This window comes from Pseudoliparis swirei, chromosome 16, assembly GCF_029220125.1.
Source record: "Pseudoliparis swirei isolate HS2019 ecotype Mariana Trench chromosome 16, NWPU_hadal_v1, whole genome shotgun sequence".
Lineage (NCBI taxonomy): Eukaryota > Metazoa > Chordata > Actinopteri > Perciformes > Liparidae > Pseudoliparis > Pseudoliparis swirei.
In genome coordinates, this window is record NC_079403.1 from 6,879,608 (window position 1) to 6,895,247 (window position 15,640).

The 15,640-nt window shown below is 46.1% G+C and overlaps 1 protein-coding gene across 4 annotated transcripts in view; it reads left to right on the forward strand.

Annotated features, from left to right (window-relative positions):
• tmem108 (transmembrane protein 108) overlaps positions 1-15,640 on the forward strand; it is a 39,527-nt gene that overhangs the window by 20,238 nt on the left and 3,649 nt on the right. For 3 of the 4 annotated variants that reach the window (XM_056433699.1, XM_056433697.1, XM_056433698.1), the window contains exons 2-4: positions 2,850-2,933; positions 12,428-13,699; positions 14,655-14,806. In XM_056433699.1, coding sequence (XP_056289674.1) covers positions 2,894-2,933; positions 12,428-13,699; positions 14,655-14,806 — 1,464 coding nt within the window. In that variant the 5' untranslated portion in view covers positions 2,850-2,893. Of the gene's footprint in view, positions 1-2,849; positions 2,934-11,703; positions 12,140-12,427; positions 13,700-14,654; positions 14,807-15,640 lie in introns of those variants that run through there. The other variant, XM_056433700.1, reaches the window with a different exon arrangement.

Genomic DNA, 15,640 nt, shown 5'->3' on the forward strand with positions numbered 1-15,640 from the left:
TCCAGACATACTATTCAGACCAGGACCAGGTCAGCAGGACTGGAAACTCAAAGCCTGCACCGGGTGTCAGAGAAAAGCTTGTTACTGGATTTCTCACTGTGCCTACGGGGAGTGAGAAATTCGGTAATTCTGTCGCCCCCCCCCCCCCCCCCCCGATTCAGTTTTGGGCCCCGAAATGTCCTTGTGAATGGATTTGAATATAATGTACTATTAGGGTTGCCATGGTGATGGCTGCCGTCTGTGTGCATGTCGGTTGCCATGCAACTTTTCTTTTGCCTCTCCGGTGGGAAGCTAGGCTGTGCACAGTGCTAAGCTCAAGATGTAAAGCTGTGTCCGTATGATGCAATTATTGTGAAAGCCAGCGTTGTTGTTGTTGTTGTTGTTGTTGTTGTTGTTGTAAAAGGTTTAATTAATTTGAGAATAATCATTTAATTTTTTTCCCTTTTTTATTTTTTTTGGTCGATTTCAAATATCCCCCATTTTCTTTCCTTGTCACTAGTGACACTATTATTGGCTCGGGGAGGGTGTAGACATCCGCCTTTTCTGACACAGGAAGTTGCCTTCTTGTCCCTCCACAAAGTTCCTGACCTGCAGGGTTCAGGCGAAAAAAACAGCAGCGCACTCAAAAAGCACACGGGGCTGTAAACGTACCGGTTCAAAGAAATGATCCTGGTGCTTTGAGTAACGCACCTCTGAGGTTGAAAGTTTATCAGAGCGTCAAAATAAAACTATGGAGTTTAGCCGCCAGCTTAATTTCTCCAGATGACTTTGCATATTTTAGTTTAAACCCCGTTGTATTTTGGCATGAAAAAGGGGGGGGAGGCTGCATTTTGTAATGTAGCACCAATGTCTGTGAGCAGACTCCGCCTCCATTCACCCGGCACCAACAACGACATGATCCCTCACCAGCTTCCCATCTTTCCGTGCTGGCGGGAGGTTTTAGTGCCGCGGCCCCGACCGCCATCTCTTATTATCGTCTACCTGCGTGTGTCGCAGCAGCAGGAGGCTTCTGTCCATAGATCGACCTCCTTTATCCACGAAAAGCTTTTCTCTGCTCTGAAGTAACAAGTATAAGTCAAACGCCACTGTCTCTCCACTCTCACCTTCGCTCGGCCTCGCCCCCTCGTGCCACGCAAATTAAAGAGCGTGTCAATGAGTCTGAGCTGGCCTGACAGTGCTGATGAGGTGTAATCACCGTGGAGAGGCTCAGCTGCTCTCATCGCACCCGGCCCAGTGAGCTCATTAGGCCAGGAACATGGTGAAAAAAATTAACACGAGGGTGAAGGAGAAAAGCTCCGACGGTACCGAGCCGCTGCATCTTGGCGTGGCTGTGAGTGGACGCGATGATGATGGGTTTCGGGGCGGTTGCAGCTGGTGTCATTTCCTCAGACGTGAAGCTGGGAGAAACTCTGCTCTTAAATACTGTATTCTTGCAGCCTCGACTCTTTTGCAATCACCCGCAGCATATTGCGTCTGAACCCGAGGCGTTATAGTCACAGCTGTGAGTTGAGCGAGTGTCTCTATTTTCGTTTTCTAAACACTTGTGTGTGCGCCAGTCGTGGCGCGTGTCCTGATGTGTTCGTATCTTACTTTGATATATTCGTGAATTGTATTTATTTATTTCCCTGCTGTCACAATAGAATGACGTCAGGAGGAGGGCAAGAGAATTTGGAATGTTTCTAAATGGTCATTTGTTCCAATGCTGTGCCCATTATCTCACGCATCTGATTTTCCCTTTGAGACAAACACGACAGAAATCCTTTAAAATATCCGATAGACGGTAGATGGACGGGTGGGCTGATGGATTGAATATCAGTTAGGTTCATTCAACACATTTTCCGAAAATATCTCAAAGCATTGTGAGCTCAGGTTGGGTGTTGAAAGGTTGCTGCAATGGCAGCAACACAAAGAGGATGACTCAGTTGTAGTGTGTTGCCTCCTCAGCCTGCACCGCGGGGGCTCCATTTAGGAGACATAAGGCCTCATGAAAGGATCAGCACCCTGCTACCTTCTGCTTTTATAGACTGTCCCCACCTCATCTCACAGAAACACAGGTCACCTGAAACCAGACCTCTCATTCTGGGGGGGCGCAAATCCAATTTCACATGTCACACACACACAACAGATTATTCATGCAGGTAGGTTGAAGGGTGCTCAGGTGTGTGTGTGTGTGTTTTAAATGCACTGTTTGAGGAGTATGTGTGTGTTCGTGTGGACTATTTCAGGTGAGGGGTGTGGGCCCGTGTGTTGCTTAAGGGCACGACCACAAAAGGGAGGCGAACACGCACACCTGAACACACTCCTCTGGGGGTGAAAGGAGATGTGTGTGTGTTCTTTCATTTAACAGAACGCCATCAGTGAGTCATTCTCCTAAAGAGCACCCTTGGGTTCTTGTCTGGCTGACACACACTCAGTGGGCGTCTCAGAGCCAGGCTTACTGGTCAATGTTTTAATGCTCCTTAATCGGTTTTACTCACCAGCGCAGCCCGCAGGATGCCAACGCTGATTTGAAGCCGGAGCAGCGGAGGCTCCGCCAGCGCTCCACCTGCTCTTTTAGTGTGACATTTCAGTTGGGTGTAATTCACATGATCCGCTGTGAGAGGTGTAACTCTTCTCTGGCAGTCATTACAGGGATTAAAGTGTCGAGGTTAAGCCGCACAATCTTATCTGCAATGCCTTCTTTCTTTTTTTGTGTGTACCCTACTTAAACCTGCCCGGACACAATCACAGTGCATCGCGCCGATACCGGACCGTGACTCGAATGTGATTTTGATACCTGAGCGCTGAGTTTCTTCTTACCTCTCTTCCCTGTTCTGCTCCCTCTCTCTCTCTCTCTCTGTCTTTACTAGAGAACCATGAGCACTGTGGAGGAGGAACCGGATCACATGATACCATGAAGACAAGCCTGCAGGTCCTGCGCTGCCAGCTGCTGAGTGAGTAAACCCGAGGGGGGGGGAGTGATGCCTTTTCTCTTCTAACCACAAGCCGCTCTCATGGTGGTTTGTCATTGATGAATACCTTCAGGGAACCTGTAGATTTCAGACACTGTACAGTGTTGTATCCCCTGAGTTCTGGTTCTCGTGCTGCTTTAGATTCAGAGGACATGATAACGTCTCTGTGCGCAGAATGTCACATGAATATGGAGCACGGCGGGTCGGACTGGGACCCACCAGGCTGCTGGACGGTTAGCTGAACAGGCTGATGACGATATCTGGTACGCACCCCCCGAGCTCCACCTCGGGCCAGCGGAGCCAAAGGCTGTCTGACAGAACTGCCTTAATCCCTCAGAAGTGATAAACTCGGACCGGACCGCTGTGCGAGAAGTGCTTTACGCAGAGGTGGAGCGAGGTCACATCGCAGCGGTGTGAGTCGAGAAACATGCGGGCCTAGCTTTGTATTGAGTTTATATTCAGACTATATTTCTATTTCTCTGGGAGCAGCGTGATCTCTACTTCGCATCGAGTTCACGCTTCCATCAGGGCTGCCTCTTTCACGGTGAGCGGAGGCCCACCTGAGACCTCTGCCTCTGTGCCATACGCAGACATTTCTCATTTATCTGTCTGTAGCAGCCATCTGCAGGAGACAGATGTGCCTTGACATCCTCAGGCTGCATCCAGGAGACGGGAGATAGAAGAGAACTGAGGCAGATGATGACGGGCGACAGAGCGGGAAGAGATTTCCTCTGTACTTGTTTTTGTTTGTTTGTTAGTCTTCTGACTCGTCAGGGGTCCCTACCTGAAGACATTAGACACCTGAAACAATGCGGAGAAGTTACTCGTCTGGCTGCGCCGTCTTTCGAAGCAAAAGCCGCGACAGTCGCTTGCGAATTGGGTTTTGAAGTTAGCCATTTGGAAGCTAGTTGGCGTGTGCTAGTTGTCATGTGCTAGTTAGCGTGTGCTAGTTAGCGTGTGCTAGTTAGCGTGTGCTAACGAGTACAGAAGGCTTGACTTGTCCTCCGAGTCTGACTTTGTCTCGTCTTGTGTGATTGAAGCCGCCGACATCAGTGAAAATGTTGAAATCCTCCGTGAAGGTGGAGAACATTGGTCGTGTCGGCGACTTTAAGTTGTATAACCGCAAGCCTGTAATTCAGTGTTCTCCAGACAACTTCCTGTTTAACGTTTCTCCTTCCTGTTGACGCTGTCAGTCGCCGCTAAACGATAAACAAAACCTCTTTGTTGTTCTTGCTTTCACATTCTCCCTCCGTCTGATTCTCAGATAAACGCGCCTCTGTTCAAAGCCGCCGTTCGTAAAGCCGGCGAACAGTTTGCGGCGGCATTCAAACAGGAAGCCATTATCCTGTTACGAGAGCGTTCCCCTCTTATCGCAGGGCTCACATCTGTAGCGCCCCTCCCCGCTCCGCCTCTTCACCCACTCCGCCCATCCAGTCCTCCTCCGCCAGGACGGTTCCAGAGGTCCACAGGATGTGTCCTATCTGACGGTTTCCCCCCGCGAGACAGAAACCCCCAGAACGGCAGACGAACACGCCCAGAAGCAAAAGGAATGTGTCTGTTAGACCTTAAAGATGTCTCTCGATAAATATATATATGTGTGTGTGTACGTCTCATCTTATTGTCATCGTACAATACGGGAATGCAAATGTAGTTCAGTCATGAAAGAATTGAAAAAGCTACATTCTTGAAACATGAGCGTACTCGTACAACATCATCAAAGAGAAAGGAAAAAGCTTTTGTTTCCTTTTATGGTGAAACGAGATCACCACTCATCCAGTTTGTTATAGCTTTACAGTTCAACGTATAGCATTTCACCATTTGTTCTTTTCCTGACAGCCTTAACTGTTCGTAACAACGCATTTAATCATTGATTTGTCTTGTTTTCGAACCGTATGCATGTGTAGTGAGAAGGACTCAGGCTTTATTTACTGTTTCAGTGACGGGAGGAAGAGGAGGGGGATTAGCAGTTGTAGTGTGGACGCATGTTTACAGGGGCTCAAGCCGTTGCAGTGAAAGGATATTTACTGTACTTAAAGGACCAGTGTGTATACTTTTGACGTCTCTCCTCAATGATAACCTCAGTAAACTGTGTGAACATGAGTTTATGGTTTCAATCGCAAGTTTTAAATCTTCTTTAATGCAAAAGTTGTTCATTTTGTAAATTATGGGCCCATTTTAGAATAAAATAGAGGATAAAGCGTGATATTCTTCAGTGTGTGATCGTGACCTTGTGATTGACAGGTTTCGTTTTTAATCTACCACATTTATTTGATAATTCTCATTCATTCGTGATTTATTATTATAGATTACTGTATGCTAGCCAACAATAAATCAAGTAAAAATCAGCCCCACCTTTGTAATCCAATAATATCATCTACATTATTCTGAAATGGTAGCACCATAAATATTGCTATTAAAGTACTATTAGTTGCAGTGACGGTTGTAGTGGTGGTGATGACGGTGCTGTCGTAGCACTGTTGGTATTTTGGAGTGAGTCATGGCTGATAGCGCTCAGTCCAGGCGAGATAATTCAATTTTACCAGCAGTTAGTCAGACAGGTCGGCCTGAACTGACGGATCGGATCGACTCGCTCTGTCAAAGACTCAAATTCAGGGTTTAGACTACCTTCAATAAAACCCCCATTTAAGGCTTATGATTGCTTTGATTTAGGCTTGTTAGCCGTTATCCCGGAACGTGAGATATGAAACTCTTTGTATTAGGGATCGTCTCCGTGGTGTGTGCGCCGGTATGATGCGATAAAGGCTCATCGGTATTCTGACGAGCACTGAGAGATAAAGCCTCTTCATTCGCCCCGAGGGAGTTAGAGGGACTCCCATGGTGGTTCGTCCGCTGGTCGTGATGAGCATGAACGAGGCTAAATGTGATCCATGGAGGGCCGGCCGGCCAGAGAGGAGGACGTGGTTAATTATTAGTTATGCCGTAATGCCCTGGGGTTTTCCAAACAACAGTAATACATGCTATCCTATTGAGTAATGAGGCGGACACGCAGTGGTTCCCTTTAGTTCTTGTACATTTGCATTTCAGGCATTCATTACCAAGAAAGTGTCGGCACAGGATGTTCCCCAAGGGCACATTGAGATCGTTATTGATACTGGTTCTATTTATCATTCAAATGACATCCGTCTAGTTCATAGATCAGGGAAATCCTAAGTTAACTTAACTGTTTTAGTACATTTTGGATTGCGTGGAGGTCTTCCTCCAGGTTTGTCAGATACCTTAACATGTTGATGAGGAGCATAGTTATTATTCAGGAGGTTGAAGCAACCTGGGGGGAGTTAATATATATTTTTTAAATAACTTCAATGCAAAACCTTAAATAAACGAGAGATTCGGTATTCATCCACCGTGATTGAAATCCTGCTTGTGGATGGAGGTCCGAGAGGAAACGTTTAGATTTTAACGCTGAGAAATACAATTTGCTGAAACTATCGATGACAGTTAACTCACATTAATTAATATAGATTTTTGAAGATGACGGTGCTGAAATACATTGAGCTATTGCTTACCCTTTTTTTAAGTATTACAAAAAAACTCCACATACTTAGGAGTTGATAGAAGTGTATTCTTAATGCAGGTTTGGTCAGTTTCATTCACACATGTGACCTCGGACAGATTTTCCTTGACCGTAGATCCGCACACATGCAGTTCCTCTCCTCCTTTATTGCCGATCACGCTGCCTGAGCAGGGAGATGACGGAGCAGGAGCAGTTCAGAAGTACAGCCTGGCGAACCGTCACCAGTCTTATTGCCTCCGCATTGAAAATGCGGAAGGTTATGTTTTGATCGCCGTGTATTTATTTATTTATTTATTTGTATGCGTGTTACTCGCATAACTCAAAAAGTATTAAACCGAATCGCATGAAATTTGGTGGGATGATTGGTTATTATCCGGGGACCATTTGATTAGATTTTGGGATCGATCGGGTCAAAGGTCAAGGTTAATGTCATGAAAAGGTCAAAATCTTCTTTTTACCATAGCGCAGTCAATTTCTATCCAATTGGCATGCAACTAATGCCAAAATGTTCATAATTCAATGCCCAATCTTGTGATATGCGAAGGTATGCGCTCTACCGAGTGCCCATTCTAGTTGATGGATGGTTTTTGCAGCTTCTATTTTTGGCTTCCCGTCCAGCCTCCCATTCAAATAGTGCCGCTGCCAGCTGCCCGCTGATGACGTGACACGACCGGCCGGGCTCCAACACCTGCCTCGTCGGCCCTGTACGCACATTCAAACCACATCTTTCTCCATCGCATGTAGCATGAGGTGACCCCTGGAAAGAAAGATAAATACCCCCACCTTCCACAGGGAGTAGTGGCCCCGCCCCTCAGGGTTGATGATGCATCCAGGCTAGTGCATACGCACTGATGGCCTGCATACCACACACTAAGTGCTCCAGTTTGATTGATTAGTGCACCTGAACTATATGGTTCTTCCATGGCATGAGTTTCATGCAGAACTTCATCAGCAATGTTGTGTTTTTTTTGTTTTTTTTACTCCACCAGCGTAACTTTAGATGCAGTGACAGTCGCTCTGGCCCCTGACATTGAATCTAACAATGAATGATTGGTGGGACAAAGCCTGCATTGGGTCAGTGCGCAGGATCCTCCTTTGCAACATGATTTATTGACGTCCCTGACGGCTTCAATGGAGGACTTCAACGGATGTCACCGGCTTCTTATGCATTCAAAAGAGCCCCAATTCAGCAGGTTTTTTCCCCCTGCATACGTTGCCCCTCCCTCCATCCACCCCGAGCCTGGAAATCAGGCCTCGTTAGTCACGTCAACGGGTTTGTTTGTCTTTGTGACATCAGCATGTGCTATTCTGAGGTGATCAGTCAGCTGGGGGATCCAGATAGAGACGGCATCAGGTTGGAGTGAGTGATAACCGTGTGAGCTGTGGGTCTCCTGCCGGTCCAGACTGGGACAAAGGTCTTCAATTCAATGCTGCCATTGAAATGTTGTAGCACACCACTTTTGTTGTTGTTGTTGTTGTTTTTGGTCTTCTCTTGAGCAAAGATTCAGAGGTTTCTTGTTGTCCGCCTCCTCTTATGCGTCATCACTCTCAATGGGACGATTCCTTTTGTGGGTGTTTTCTTGTAAAATAAATGTAAATGTGCCTCTAATAGGCTCCAACCTCTCACACCTGATTTTCCTTTTTATGGAGCTTGGTCTAATGTGTCTTATCCAACCTTTTTCCTTTTGTCCGTGTCCTATCACTGATGAAACACACACACACACACGCACACACATCTCCCTCTCTTACTCCCCGCTACACCTCCGGCCTCCTCGCTGCCACCCCCCCCCCCCCCCCCCGCACCGACCTCGCTATTCTGCCCCTTTTCCATCCAATTTTCTTATGTTCGTCCCCATTGCTTCAACTCAATAATGGATGTTCATGAAGCTCAATTCCCATCTCGGGCCTTTTCAATCATTTCTCTAGTTAATTCACCCGCAGTGCCTGCTCCCTCCCACACCCCCACACTCCCATGCATGTCTTTGTGGAGGACGGGTCGGGCTCTCTGTCTGCGTTCCCCCTGCTTACGCTCTCACTCCATCAGCCAGACACACAACCGTTGTGACGAAGTACACCCATTTGCCTCAGGATGCGTGTGTGAGAACACACGGATGTGTGTGTGATCCCAGCACAGAGCAGAATTCAGCAGTGTAACGTATGTTGTTCAGGTCAAAAATAGATGGATTTCTTGTTCACTAACAACGAAGGTTGAAACACGATGAAACAATGTAATGATACATCGTATGGATATTTTCTGTCGGCTGTTTTCGTGCACAGTTTGAGATATTCATCTTCCATCAACTCACGAGGAAACCTGTGCAACGCCTCGTAATTATGATCCTCAATAATGAGAATAATATGAAAGTTACAGCGTCTGATACAGAATCTTTAATCAGCACTAATGAATAAATGGGCAGATGTCTGGGTGCAGGATTACTTTAAAAGCAGATCCTGCTCTTTAACATTGAAGATATGATCTTTAATAAAAAATGATTTGACAAAACCGCAATGTCCCAAAATGTGTGTGTGTGTGTGTGTGTGTGTGTGTGCCTGAGCATTACGTTTGCCCATTTGTGATATAGCTTTGTTGGTAAAGGGAGCCTGGGTGTTATGTTTTATTCAGTAGAAGCACCGTGTTGGGTTGCCAGGTTGTGACAGTCAGGTTTGCGGACTGATTGAAGTTATTACTCAACCCCGGCCACGACAACGTCCTCACTCTTCATTGGCCTCTTTAATCTCACTTCATCTACTTTTTTTATTTGCATGAAAAAGAAAAATTACTCTACCTTGCTTGCAACTGTAAGTATTTAATATACAAATCCTACGATTTGGTCGTAATAATGACGTGAATTTGTTTATTTTGATTTTTTGTTGTGTCTTTTTGTCAATTTGTGAAATGTTCTTCTTCTTTTGAGCATCTCAAAGGGTCTTATCCTCTAAACGTGACGGCTATTCACATGCCAGACGATCATCAATCGGCCAGATACTTAAGCTTTGATAGCTGGGGTTAGTCTGTGTTCCATTTCCCGGCCTAAAGGATCATTTTAGGAGAGACGCGCAGTCATAAATCAAGGATGGCCATGTGTGTTATCTCCTCAGTTATGAGTCTGGAGTGGGCTCCGTGGATTAGAGACGTGACAGGCTCGGTTAATGGAAGATGGGGCCCGGACCCTCTATCCTGGTAGTCTGTGTTATTGAGTATGGAGGAATATGATTAATGATTCAGAGGCTCAGTTTAAATAGTCAGTGCTTTGGGGTTCAGCTGCCGTGGTGTATTTTAAATCCTGCGGTGAACAAAGAGGAAAGAGGATGAAGAAGCTTTCTATGGCAAAGAGATTTCAGATTACTGATATTGACATTCGCCTGGGCTTTTTTTATATTTAAAGTTAATCATTTTATGAAATAGTCTATCCCTTCCCTTCTACACGTTCAACAGATTGACTCCTTCTCCTCTGTCAATGGAAACTCGGTTTCTATAGTTACTGAGCACGACATCTGGGTCACAAAGATAGCTTTCCAGTCTGTGTGTGTTTTCTCTGACTTGCATTTTGGGAAATTCATGATTGTCACAACGATGCAGTCTTTATCATTATCCTTAATTCTGTCTCTGAACCCCTGTAATGCAGAGATCTCTGTAATCCCACCCTAACACCTCCATTGAACGATTTTTGTTATCTATTTCATGTTGGCACGTTTTCTTTTTGCACACTTCTTTGAGGCTTTTTCTTGTCACAAGCGTGATGCATAATCAGGCTCATGGGGTGTGCACCTGTAAGAGCTACATGTCTGTGATAGTTTTTGACGATAAAAGATACTGTTTATATTGTGGTGTTTATGAATTATCCTGGATGGCTTTAAATAATAGATATGTTTAATCCAACATGCCCGTCTTTAGTGAATGACTTTAGATCTGGACAGATCCAGTCTGTATGATTTTAGGGGATTTATTTGTAGAAATGGAATATAATATGTACTACTATGTTTTAATTAGTTGATAATCACCTGGGAATAAGAATTGTTGTGTTTTCGCATAGAATGAGAACCTTCATATCTACATAGGGAGCGGGTCCTCTTCACATCGTCCTCCATGATGCTCACCATGTTTCTACAGTAGCTCACAAGGGACAAACCAAACACCGGCTCTGGAGAGGACCTTTTGCATTCTTACATTACCCAAAGGATTTACCTTACTTCTCTGACATGCTTGGAAAGAGTGGGGGGAGGTTTTTTTACGAGGGTGCAATCTACAACATCACTGCTAGATACCACTATAGTATACACTTTAATTCATTATTTCAGTGAGCGTTTCTAAAGGATAAGATGGGTGATTCTCTATATTTGTCTCATCCTATTAAAAGAATCAGATAAGAATCTCCTAAAAGATTTTAAAAACATCAATTAGCTATCCTGCTGTAACGCCCTGTTCCGTGTCTCCTGTGTCTCCTCTGTCTTGATTGGTTAATTCCCTTCACCTGCCCTCAGCCACTCTCGTCTCGTTAGTGTCTCATGCCGTACACCTGCTCCCCGCTATATATTGTGCCTGTCATTCCCTTGTCTCTGGTCGGTTTGTTGTCTTTATCTCAGTCTCTTAGTGTCTCTGTTTCGATGTCTCGTTCCCAGCCTTTGTTCCAATGGTGATTCCTAGTGGTTTTTTTAGCTGCTTTCGAGCCAGAGTTTTTATGTTTGACCTTTTTTTCCAAAGTAAATAGTTTTTTTGATTCACTCAAACCTGGTGTCCAGCCTGTCTCTCTGCACCTGAGCCTCACCCCATGACACAAGCAGCCTCAGAAACACTCAGAAGCAAATCTGTCTGACTAAAGTTTTCTCAAACACTAAGTTTACATTACGTGACATTTGCATCTTCAGTAAGAATGAATGCGTGAGTGTCATGAGATTTGTTGAACATCAAAAAAGGAACATAATATTGGCAGCATTATCCCTCAAGCAATAAAACAATAATGGTTGAAACAATATCCCAAATAATCTCCAAGTAATGTGACAGAACTTCATTCAGACAGCAGTTCAGACAACGTTACTTTGTGTTTCTGCCTGTTCTGAATGCATAGAAACCTCCCGCTGGGAGACTTTCGTAATGTGTCCTATTAGCAGTGTTTAACAGTGTCACGAAGGCAGGGAGCAAAGGGGAAATTAATAAGCCTTTACACGTTCTTCCCTCTTTGACGTTCTTGCTGTCTGGATAACATAATAGGACCAACTAATGGCTGGTCTCGACACAGCCTCCGTATGGAAGTGAATCTGTCAAATTCTCTGAGGTGTTTTCAGCATGTTAAGTGGGCTATTGTGACACATGAACAGTGTCTGTCAATATGTCAATACATCTTGTCTAGTATTGAGCATAAAGCAACAGATCGTTTGTTTCAGAAAACGTACTAACTCAGACAATCTATCGAGACATCTAATTTCACAGTGCTCACGATGATCAAAACCATTTAAAAATCCATTCGAAAATGTACTAAATTACCTTTTTTCCCCAGTGTTATCAGGAGATTGCAATCAAATAATTGCTTGTTGTATTATGACCAAAGTGAAGACTGAGCTCTTTAAGAATGTCTGCAGAGTAACAAAGCCAGAAGATCCTTACGTCTACGTACACACAGTGCAACTCGTAGTGAATAATGCAGTAAAGAACAAGGTGAGTGACAAACACCGCAGGTTCAGGAGATAACAGGCAGAGGAGAATAATGAATGCGAGACAAGACTCCATCTCTCGACTGAACACCTGAGTTTCAGTTTCATTCGCCGGGCTTCACTCTCACCTCGCTGTGCGTGGCAAGATCCTTCAGGGAAATGATATAGAGATAGATAGACGTGCTGAAAAAGACACCCACAGGGAAATAAATCCAATAATTCATGGCGCTAAGAGGATATTCTGCATCATCATCCTGTGCTAATCACCAGCTTTCTCTCTCCTTCTCTGCAGGTGTTCTCGCATTCCTAGCACTGCCAGTAGGACTGGTGTCATCGGCACAGGAGCTGTACCTCAGACAGACATCCCAGGACTCCGTCTCCATGGCAGCCGCCCACAGCAGCCCCCTTTCTGCCCCCGAACTTCCCGCCCTGGACTTGCCACAGGAAGGCTCCAGTAGCGGGGAATGGCCATCCAGAGGAGGCCCTCGAGCCTCAAACATCGTCCTCCCTACTGTCGCCCTCCACCCTTTGGCCTGGCCTCTCCCAGCCCAAACGTACAGCCTGACTCATCACGACCCTCCCGTCCACGACACGAGCACTGTGAACACTGAAGGTCACGTGAATCAGCCGCTGGAGCCGAGCTCTGATATTGTAAACCGAGGCCACCTGCACAAATTGGTCAGGGTGACTCAAGTCCATCACCCAGTGGCTGTAAGCGCGAACCGGGCCAGCAGCAGCGTCCTTAAATCACCCGGCACAGCGGTCCCAGATACAGATGTGGGATCTACTGCCAGAGAAGCTCCGGATCTTCTGTCCAGCTCCGAATCAGACGGAGGAGATGCGCTTGCTTCTCGCCACGTCGAGCCTCGGAAGTTGAGCGTGAAGGAGCCCGCCGACCGCGGCCGGCAGGGTGTCCCAGATGTCGAGCGCTCCTCCTTTTCCTCTCCGTCGATGACTGCCGCCGACCCCGCAGCGGGCCTGAAGCTCAGGGAGCGCGCTCGGGGCGCCTCAGAGCCGGCGGCGCGCCACACCATCACCCTGAGGGAGGTGCATTCGGCGATCGAGCCCCCCACCGATGAACTGGTGACGGAGCCGAAGGACGGGTCCGCGACTCTCGCCGAGAGCCCCACTGAGACGGTGACGTCCGCCGCGTCCGCTCCGGCGCTGTCCACTGAGCTCCAGACGCAGAATCCAACGATCACCCCGAACAACCACCCTGCAGCCAACGAGACCGCCACCGAGGACGGCCTCGTTCAAGGCAACGGCACGGACAGCGCCCCTCGGGGTCGCTGGTTGGGGAACGCGACCGCGTACGGAGGGCTGCTCTCTGACGGCAGCTCGGTGGAGGAGGCCCTCGCTCCGGGGAACGGCTCGGAGCCGCCCTCCACCGCCAGCGGGAACTTCCTGAACAGGCAGGTGCCTGCCACCACCGAGGACCCGTGGACGCCCGGCAACAGCTCAGGACCCACCGTTGACTCTCCGCTGTCCCGCTTGACCATCTGCCTGAGCAGAATGGACATCGTGTGGATCGTGCTGGCCATCAGTGTGCCGGTGTCCTCGTGCTGTAAGTAAAGTTAGAGTGGAGCTGGGACAACGGGGACATTTTAATGCATAGTAAAAAAGGGCCAAATCACTTGGCTGACATTGACGTAAAACCTATTGATGCTCGTATCATACAGAAATCGATATATTTTAAGGAATAGTTCTGCATTTTAAGAAGTTGTCTTATTAGTTGGATAAGAAAATGAATACCTCATATTTATCAATAGCAGCCCCCCTCAGAGATGCTTGCCTTCTTTCCAGCATAATGGGACCGCTATGGCCAAAATAAATACATTTGTAAAAGCTCAGCAGTAATGTCTCTTTCCATAAATCATGACCCGGTTACTCGAGATAATCCTCGGGCTTTGTTGTGAGCAGTTTCGTGTCAGAACTATTTTTCTGTCAACCATAATTCTGACATGAAACGGCTCACAACAGGGTCTGCGGACAGCCGAGGTCACGCAGAGTTAATTTGTCGTATGTGTTGTAATTTATTTATTTAATGCCCTCCTGTTTTCTTCACCGTTCGTTTTGAAAGCCCCCAGACTCCCTGCAGGACAAGACTCATTTGCATTAAACTGGAGAGAGTGAAATAGCATAATAACAGCAAGACGAGGGAGTCTTTTTAATCGAGCCGTAGAGTTCCACCTTTGCATTGTGCTCTGTTTGAGGTGGAAGAATAAGGATTTATTCCCCATGGATATTATATTATTAAAAAATGTCTTACTTAGAGACTGGCAGCTGTGTTGTTTTAAATAGCTCAAAATAACTCGATGGCACACCCACCTGTAGCCATTTTAAGCTCTATCTTAAGGCGGTATTTTTCCTTCTTTTTTTTAGCTATTTCTTATAAAGTCGTCGTGTTGCCGTGAAACACGGCAACCTTTACCTCTGTAGCGAGCGTGGGCGCTTTCCTAAATTCTATTTGAAGCAGCGGCTCTCAGTCTCTCTCCCTTCCTGTCTTCTGTCCGCTCTAGCTGTGATCTTGACTGTGTGCTGCATGAGGAGGAAGAAGAAGTCATCAAGTCAGGAGAACAACCTCAGCTACTGGAACAACGCCATCACCATGGACTACTTCAGCCGGCACGCCGTGGAGCTGCCCAGAGAGATACACACTCTGGAGAGCGAGGTACACATTACACCACCGGTTAGCTCTATTAGTGAACGCTGCACACAGAGGTGGAGGCACATGTAGTGGATGTTTCACTATCAGTCAGCAGGATGGTTTTTAATGAGTAGGGAGACAACAAGAGGGCCCATGTTCAATCTCCCCTGCCAGCGAGCCTCGAGGCCCACTGAAGCGTGGCGCTGAAGTGTGAGATGCCATTTGGAACAAGCAAAAAGAGGAATTCCCTGCAGGAAATCTATATGACTTGTTAGTAGTTACAAATCAGCTCCAAAAATAGTAACACATGTCAAGGTCTTACCTTCTTGTGTACCAGTGTGCTGTTATTAAGAATACACACTGGAGCAAATAAAAACATATGACTATTCCATTTAATTTACAACTGTGGTTTTTACACATTATACCAACTAAACATGTTGGGACACGCTTATAAAATGTGTTTCATGTGATGAACAGGGCTGTAATATTCCTCTGTAATATTTCTGCTAATAATAGGTTATTAGTCCAATTTTCCAAAAATATTCCGCTGAGGGTGTTTTAGATACAGGAGCAACATAAAACATTGCATATTACATGTAATTAATACCAATTAAGAGATTTTTTCCCCTGTGTTTTTCATGCTGTATATTGGTTTTTTTAGAACATATTTAATCATTCAAACCACAGAGTATGGCATCCTAAAGAAGTGTAACGTTTGTTTGAAAAACTCATAGAAATCTTTTGAATGCTGCTAATCGGCTGTTTTTGTATTTGGGGGCGTGAATGCGCTGCCTCGGCTCTTTTCCATGAAGTGTTTTCATTGTTTTGTTCATGCCCTGTATTTTTTTGCCATTTGAT